Source organism: Hippocampus comes, unplaced genomic scaffold (genome assembly GCF_001891065.2).
Source record: "Hippocampus comes isolate QL1 unplaced genomic scaffold, H_comes_QL1_v1.1 scaffold122, whole genome shotgun sequence".
Classification (NCBI taxonomy): Eukaryota; Metazoa; Chordata; class Actinopteri; order Syngnathiformes; family Syngnathidae; genus Hippocampus; species Hippocampus comes.
This window is the reverse complement of record NW_017842059.1, coordinates 1,045,180-1,053,840: the sequence shown is the minus strand read 5'-3', so window position 1 is coordinate 1,053,840 and position 8,661 is coordinate 1,045,180. Positions and strand designations below refer to the sequence as shown.

Genomic DNA, 8,661 nt, shown 5'->3' with positions numbered 1-8,661 from the left:
TAAGTGCATTGATGATGGCAGCTGGTGAAGAGTTTTCGGCTGCTCGTAACAGACGTCTTGAAATTAAAAAAAAACAAAATTCTTAAGGTCTCATCCATCACATGGAGTTCATGTAAAAAAAACAAAAAAACGTACACATGGGTATACAAAAGACATTAGTGCAAAGTTGGAAAAGTAGAAAAACAATCAGCGTACAAAATATATATATATATATTTTTTTTTTTAAAGTCCGCCTCAGATAATTCGGACATTGGACTGTTTGGTACCTCTGCGGAGCAAAGGCTTTAAGGAGTCCTGGCAGTGTTATTGTATATTACTATTTCTCCCGTTTTGGGAGATCATCAGTGGAGGGGAGTTTCCTCGCCCGTAGGAGTTGCCGTGGCGATGCATTCGTATGCCAAATTGTCCACAACCAAACTTTTAGGGGAATAGGGAGAAGGGAACAAGAGAAAATGGGTTTTGCTTCATTTTATCACTGTCCAATGAAAAGCAAGTATTGCCACATTTTGTGAGCTATTACTTTTTAAGTAAACTGCCAAGAAAATGAAAATTTGCGGAGGTACATGCTTTTTGTTGGACAGCGCGCGTATATGTGTAAACGAAAAATCAATGTTAACTCCAAATTATTTGTTTTTGCGGTGGATACATGCAAGAAAAAAGGTGACGAATGAAAAATTATCCAATTTTGGTTATGCATGCTTTTTATGCGCAGTGGAATGCCGTCAGGGTTTTGTGTGTGTGGAAAATGGAAAAACTGCATTTGGGATGTTTCTTTTGTTTTTGTTGGCTAAGAACAACAAAAACTAGCACGCTACAGGCTGGACAGTAAATACTTTGTACTGGTACGTTGTTCTTTTTGTTGTTTTGGAAAAAAAAAGAAAATTTTGGAGATGCATCCTAGTCACTGGAGTCATCCTGGAATGCATTCAAGTAAGTCTACATTATGTGGAAAATGGAAGAAAAAAGGAGTACCAAATTCCCCACCCCCCCAAAAAATATTAGGGCGAACCATATTTTAGGTGAGACACTAACTACACACTGGCATAAATTTCTTGTGTGTTTTGACTAAAAATGAAGATAACATTGGCAATACATTCTTTTCAATGACGTATATCGTGGAATGCCTTCGTGTGTGTGTGTGTGTGTGTGTGTGTGTGTGTGTGTGTGTGTGTGTGTGTGTGTGTGTGTGTGTGTGTGTGTGTGCAAACTGTTCGCAAACACAGACAGTATAAGGAGGTTCCATTCCCTGACTTAGTGGGTATGGTTCAGTCCTATTGTGCTCATCACTGCCAGCCGACCTTATGGGTCAACTCGCGTTCGTCCAACGGCACCATGGCGGGCGTGGCCGCCCGGGTGATGTCGGGTGTCGACGCACCAGTCACGTCTGTTGCGGCGTGTCGAGAATAGCGCAGGGGCAGAGTGGCGGCCGAGAAAGGCAAGGGAGCGTCCAGACTCTCCAGGGAGCGACGGCCCCCAGTTCCATGGAGGAATCCTCCATGTTGACGTAAAGGATCTCGTCCGGGTCCTGGGTGTCGGGCAGGTCGTCGAGGGCTTTTTCCAGTTCGCAGCGAAGCGACTCGAAGGGTGGACGATCTTTGGGACTCAGCAACCAGCAGGAGAACATCAGAGCGTAGCTGAGGAAGAGGAGGAATGCTCGATATTAGTTCAACATTTCAAGATGATCATATTATGAATTGATTTTATCCATAAGAAATAATGGCAAGAGAATAATCTGCCGTCTCTCGTTCAAAGCAAATACGATGAAGTAGCATTTAGCTGTTATGCCGTTATCTCGAATGAAGCCTTCACCAGGTTTTCGCCCCCTGGTGGTTGGCTGACAACAGGTTGAGAAAAAGATTGATTCGATGCGGTATGCAGCAAAGAGCAGATACATTTAATTGTATCGGGCAAAATAGCGAGCGCCATTAAATTCGATGATTGTGCAGCTCTACTCTAAAGGCAGTAAATAGCCAGCTAGCTCCAAAATGTATTTTTAAATTGTGCGTTTAGAAACTAGCACTCACATGTTATCCAGGCAGTCTGGAGGCTGCTTGAGACGGTTTCCCTGTCTCAAATAATCGTAGATCTCGCTGTTCTCCACCCCGGGGTACGGCGTCTGCCCCCTGGTGGCGATTTCCCACATGGTGACGCCAAATGACCACTGAGCGGCAACAAGAAGAAGACGGCGTCAAGTTTGAGCGAAGAGCGTGACAAGGAGACGTCACGCATGAACGGAACCGACCACGTCGCTCTTGGTGGTGTAGACTCGGTCGGCCAAGCTCTCGATGGCGATCCACTTGACGGGCATCTTGGAGATGCGCCCCTGCCGGTAGTAGTCGCCATTGTAGATCTTCTTGGAGAGGCCGAAGTCGGCCACGCACACGTTCATGTTCTCGTTCAGCCTGGAACACACCATTTGGGATGATTCTTTAGGAATGGATACAGTGAAGCCCCGCCTCCTCGCCATTTTTCTGTGGAATAGATTCTCAACTTTTGCTGATCATTCTTCTCTTTAACGCATGAAGATGCCACAAAATAGCTAATAGGAAAGTAGTAAATGGTGTCAAGGAAGTATGTGATGCATTTCGACTCAGAGACTGAAATCTTTGTATTTGGGGGGAGATAAGTCTAGCCTGGGTTGTCAGTGGAAAATGTTGGGAGAATATGCGTTGTGATGACATCGTTTGTTTTCAGGCTTTTTCACAGCTTGCTGATCAGCTGAGTCAAGTGTGTTGCAGATGGGAAACTTTGAAAACAGGGAAGGTCAGCGGCCCTCGAGGACCGGAGCTGACACACCTGCTTACGGTCAACATGCGCTAAGCAGTTGAAAATATTTTCAAGGACAAACAAGACCGTCTAAATTCCGCTCGGTGCCATTGGTGACACAGCAAACAATGGTCAGTATGAGTGTGAAATCGACAAATCTTGTGTGATATCTTGTCACATTCAATTGTAAGATTTTTTTGATGACACCTGACCCTAATGAGCCCACTGACCCACAGTGACCTCAGACAGGAAGCGGATGAGGAGCAGCGTACATGCAGTTACGCGCGGCCAGGTCTCTGTGGATGAAGTTCTTGTTGCTGAGGTATTCCATGCCGCGGGCGATGTCCGTCATGAAGCGCACCAACATCTGGGACGGGAGGTACTGCGCCACACCGCACAGACAAAATTGAAAACGTGTTGGCCTAACATGTCTTTACCTGTGTTCAGTTTTTCATTTCAAAAGGAAGTACATGGTCACCCTCATAAAATAATGACCCTGGTCATATTTTAAGACAAAGTTTTTGAGGGTTTTTTTTTCCAACTACAACCGCAGACTGGCGTTGATTTGCACCAGTCATTCTCAAGTGATGCTTCCAGTATGTGAAATAATCACCGAATTAACTCATTCACTCCCAAAGACGTTTTTCAACGTCTTTTGAGACTTGGTCCAGAATTGGCTGGTACTGAATGAGTTAAGTACAAATGCAATTTACAAAATTTACAACATGCAATGCAATCAAATATATTCACATGAAGCTTGCTGTGCTTGCAAAAAGTTTTTGTTTTGTCCAGAAAAGTACCAGAAACCAAAAACCAAAAAAATAACCAAAATATAAAATAAAAACCTGTTTATTTTTGGTGACCAGTAACATATGGGGTGTGGGGGATGGAAGGTAACATAGGGGGGGGGGGGGAGGGAGGGGGGGGGGGCAACAGGCATCCACAGCCCCCCCACCCCTCCCGTCGCCATAAAATGTCAATGGTTAACAAAATGTGTTTTTCGCATCACTCACCACGGGACAGTCTCCGAGGCGCGAGTAGAGCAGGTACGTGTGCAGGTCGCCATGTTTCATGTAGGGCAGGATGACCACGGGCGACGGGAAGCCTTCACTCTCCACCGTCTGCAGACACACGCCTGTGCGAAGACACGCCACGTCAACATACCAGAGGACCCTGTCGGTGGCCAATTTTAACCCATGTTGAACACGCAGAGAAATCCTGCGCCCGGCCAAAGATTGTGATTAAAAAAAACATGTTTTTTTTAAGTTTGGACACCCCTGATGTAGGCAATTTTTATTTTAAAATACATTTTTGTTCAGACGGTATTTTATTAAGAATATGATGACAACTTGCAAACCAAAAATACATACTGTATTTAAAATTATATATAGCTTGTAGTGTTATAATTTATGAACATATTTTAAATCACACATAAAATTAATATAAAATGGGCAGAAAAAGAAAGCCAAAATAAAAATCTGAATTATTTCATTTAATACTTTGCATTTCTCATTATATTTTACTGTATAAGCAATCAAAATATTGCATTATAAAATGCATGTAAAATATTCGAAAATATAAACAATCATTTTGTCTAATATGGTAACTTAAAAACATTTTACCTGCATAATGATTTAGCTTTTTTGAAGAGATTGAAATGCATACTGTAGATAAATAACAAAATATCAAATCATATTTCTGAATTATAATCATATCAACTGCTATGTGCAGTTGGATTATTATGGGTTTTATTTTATAAACAATAAAAAACATTACATTAGAGAAAAATAACAATAAATAAAATGTAGTTTCGATTCTAATCGATATTACCTCAAATAAAAATATTCATGTGAGAAATCTAAAGGCAATGACGAAAAAGAATGAAATGATGTGATTTTTTTCTCCAAGCAATTTGTAAGAAATTCATCCGCCAGCATCTGCCGGTGTGCAAAAAGAGGCGGCGTCTCACCGAGCAGCCTCATGACGTTGGCGTGGTCAAACTCCTTCATGCAGGTGGCCTCTCGCAGAAAGTCCTCCATTTCCGAACGCGTGCAGATGGCGACTGGGGCGAGAGCCACAAGTCAGCATTTATTGACGTGCTCCGATAGAACGTTGGCTGCTACGCTCCAACATCAACCCAATTGCCGGACTTTCCACTGTTAATAATCGCTGGCGCCAGGCTGAAACCGCCACCGGGAAAAAGGAATGGGGCTTATTCCACCCCAAACTTTCAAACATCCGCTAACAACCTCGGCTAAACTTAGCTTCTTCCCGATAATCGCTAATTCGATAGTTACGATGTTAAAATGATTTCGATAAGACGGTCGACACCACATATATTTGCAGATTGAATCTTTGTTACCCACAATGCATTTCAAAGGGCGTCAACTATACGCAGATTTATTTGACTATGTATGTTTGTATGGATGCATAGGTGCAAAGACAGATTATTTAAAAAAATGCACCTAAGTGTGAGGACAACAACACAAAAGGGTGCTGTTGGGATATGTCACTTACTTGACACCAACTACTACTTTCCGATCAGCTGGTGGGTGTTAAAGAAAGAGTAGAAAAGTGTGATTTGGGGGTATTACTGGATATTAGTATAATATTAAAGTTATGAATGGTGTAAAGTGGTCCTCCACTCACTCTTCATGGTCTTGACGGCTACTCGGAGAACAGAATCCTCCTGGGTTAGCTGACCCTCCATCACGGAGCCGAACTCCCCTGTAAAGATACGCAACACATCACCAACAAGGATCGAAAGTGCACGAAATCGCTGACCCTCCATCACGGAGCCGAACTCCCCTGTAAGACACATCACCAACAAGGATCGAAAGTGCACGAAATTACCACACGGCGTTCTATCAACAATCTGACCCATTTGTCTATTTTTAAAAAAACAATGCGTGGCCCTTAAAGTATTTTTTTTTTCAAATGGGCCCACCGAGCTGATTCACGCTCAAATTCAGTTGTTGTGATAACAAGTGCTGCAATGAGATAGCAGAATGCTAATTTTTGTACCTTCTCCCAGCGTCTTGCCCAGCGTCAGCTTGTGTCTGTCCACCATCACGTCTTGGAGCTTCTGCCTCAGCTCGTCGCTGATGCCCAGACTGTTCACTGAGTGGGCACCAAAGAAAAAAATTCAAAAACGTCTCGTGATGATACGCGCACACGTGATGTAATTAAAGCATTAACATGGAGAAATAAGATGCCGTTGTAAAGCAGCAATGCATTTAAAAAGTACAAGAATATTAGTAGTGCAACAACAATCCCCAAAAATGTAGAACTACACCAGTATAAAAGCAAAAAAAATAAAAAATAAAAAATTGACATTAAAGCTTGCAGGAAGTGCCAGGATGTACAAAAAAAAACATTCAAGCAGACGTCTGTCCAACTAGAACATGAGCTTTTTTTTTTTTTTAATAGCTTGTCGTTCAACATTTTGTCTTTTGAAGTTTCAAATTATGGATGACAATGATCGATATAAAATGATCTGTAATTCTATTGGATCATTTTTAAAGAACAAGACTATATATAATTCTTATCACACTCAATATTTATACATGTGTAAATAGTATATTTTATTATGCTGCCAGATACTGTTGTTACATTTTGTTTTATTTGTTGCTTGTTTTATATTCTTATTTCTTCAAGTAATAATATTTTAGCATGTTTCCAAATAATATGTCACATTATTATTTAGGGTAGTATTAAAGCGGTTGTTGAAAACAGATTATTGTATTGTATTATACGATCTATTATTGCAATAGATTAGACAATAAATCAATCATATTATTAAATAGTTTTGGGGTTTTTTTTCATGATTATTACTCCCTTCCAGCACAGAGGTCATGGATTCGATTCCAGGCCCTGGCCTTCCTGGGTGTGGCGTTTGCATGTTCTTCCTGTGCCTGCGTGGGTTTTCTCTGGGTGTACTCCGGTTTCCTCATACATTCCAAAAACATGCGCGGCAGGTTAACACTCGAAATTGTCCCTTGGTGTGATTGTGAGCGTGAATGTTCGTCGATGTGTGCCCTGCGATTGGCTGGCAGCCAGTTCAGGGTGTCCCCCGCCAACTGCCCGAAGACGGCTGGGATAGGCTCCAGCGCGACCCTCGTGAGGATAAAGCAGATTAGAAAATGGATAACGGATGAATGACTCCCTTCTTTTGCTAATTGTTTTTTTACAAAATGTCAAGGCCTATATTTCATGTGGCATTTGACATGATCAAATATGGATCCTTGCCCAAGGTGCACCACAGCACTTTGTCTGGAGAGGCGGGACCCAAACATCGGCAAGAATGCTGCTGGGACGTTCCTTTACCGCATCTTCATCTGTGGGAAACGTTTTGGGGCAAGCTGGGACTTGTAAACCAAGTCGCCGTAATTACGGTCACCCAGGCAGGTGTGTGTATGTATGTATGTATGTATGTATGTATGTATGTATGTATGTATGTATGTATGTATGTATGTATGTATGTATGTATATATATGTGTGTGTGTGTGTGTGTGTGTGTGTGTGTGTGTGTGTGTGTGTGTGTGTGTGTGTGTGTGCGCGTGTGTGCGTGCGCGTGTGTGATCATTGAGAGACGTCCTGGAATTGTGTTTGTAGTAACACAAGAATTTGTTTTTCCAGGCCAGATTCCTGCAGATGATAAGCGTCCACATCACGGCACAAGACTAAACATCAAAATAAGCATTGAGATCAGTCGGATTCCCATCTGTGCGAGACGTCTAGATGCCAACATGGATCGACTTCGTGTTGTGACTAGTGGACAGGTGAGAATTCTTGGAAACTCTACACAGTCTACAGCATTCATGAGATCACAAATTAGTACTGTTGTATAAACTATAAGTCAGGTCGTCGTGGCAGTTTTCTCATGTGTACAATACACACCCCTAAAATCGCAATTTTCCCGCAGGATTTTCCAGACTTATTCGTACTCATGCTCCAAAAACTGTTATCTGCATCTTAATATGTATTTTATTGTATTTTTCAATTAAATATTCTGCCCTGTGCACATGCAGATGAAATGAATTTCTTTCACTTCTTAAATTTTTTTAATCAGTTAACGTTAACATGTAACGTCCTTGCCATTTCTTATTTTCAATAAGCACACAGGAAAAAAAAAAGTGCTGAATTTGTCCCTCTTTGGGCAATTGTTTTTATCCACAAGAACCGTTAACAGTTCATTTTAAAACAGATTTGGGGCTTTTTCTTTGTGCCTATGCATAATACACACCCTTGATTTTTTTATGAATGTTGTTGCCAAAAACAAATTTTAAAAAATCCACACAAGAAACTACGGTAAGATTAATTTCTGTTTCTATGGTCATCACATATTTCCTATGAAAACCTACAAAATTGTTGCTTTCCAGTAACGCTAGCAGCATAACAGATTGTGTTAGCGTGTTTGCGTCCCAATATTCCCAGGTTGTCAAAACTTACACGTGGCCTCAGTAGTCCTGCGGCTGTACGAGCGTCGCGCCCGGTAGCGGACCACCAGCTCTCCGCTGTGCATCATGGGCTCAAACGCATCACTAAAAAACAACCACAATAACACATTACCACAGGAAAAACTGGGTGTTAAAAAAAAAAAAACAGGAAAAAAGTAATGCCATGTCTATAGAATGGGCCAATTTTCCTTTTACTAATACTCAATTCATTTTCATTCATATATTAACAAAAAAAACCAAAACTAAGACTAAAATGAAACATTTTCAAAGAACAAAAACTCTAAAAACTAATTAGAGCGAACGGAATTAAATCACAAACAAAAACAATCATGAAAATACCGATACGATTATAAGACCCTGGTCCATACGCACCCGAATCTCGTCTCCTTACGCCGCAGTTTGGCCACGTACACGGCCATGAGCGCGCCATAGGCGA

General features: G+C 41.6%; 1 protein-coding gene across 1 annotated transcript in view; it reads right to left on the bottom strand.

The window, feature by feature from the left end:
- Nucleotides 1–213: 213 nt before the first annotated feature.
- LOC109510820 (tyrosine-protein kinase receptor UFO-like) overlaps nt 214–8,661 on the bottom strand; it is a 31,496-nt gene continuing 23,048 nt past the window's right edge. Inside the window, 11 exon segments of the mRNA XM_019861427.1 lie at nt 214–1,465; nt 1,468–1,634; nt 2,025–2,161; nt 2,243–2,402; nt 3,039–3,148; nt 3,780–3,901; nt 4,736–4,828; nt 5,416–5,493; nt 5,791–5,886; nt 8,218–8,309; nt 8,598–8,659. Of these exon segments, the coding sequence (XP_019716986.1) occupies nt 1,284–1,465; nt 1,468–1,634; nt 2,025–2,161; nt 2,243–2,402; nt 3,039–3,148; nt 3,780–3,901; nt 4,736–4,828; nt 5,416–5,493; nt 5,791–5,886; nt 8,218–8,309; nt 8,598–8,659 (1,299 nt within the window). The 3' untranslated portion in view covers nt 214–1,283.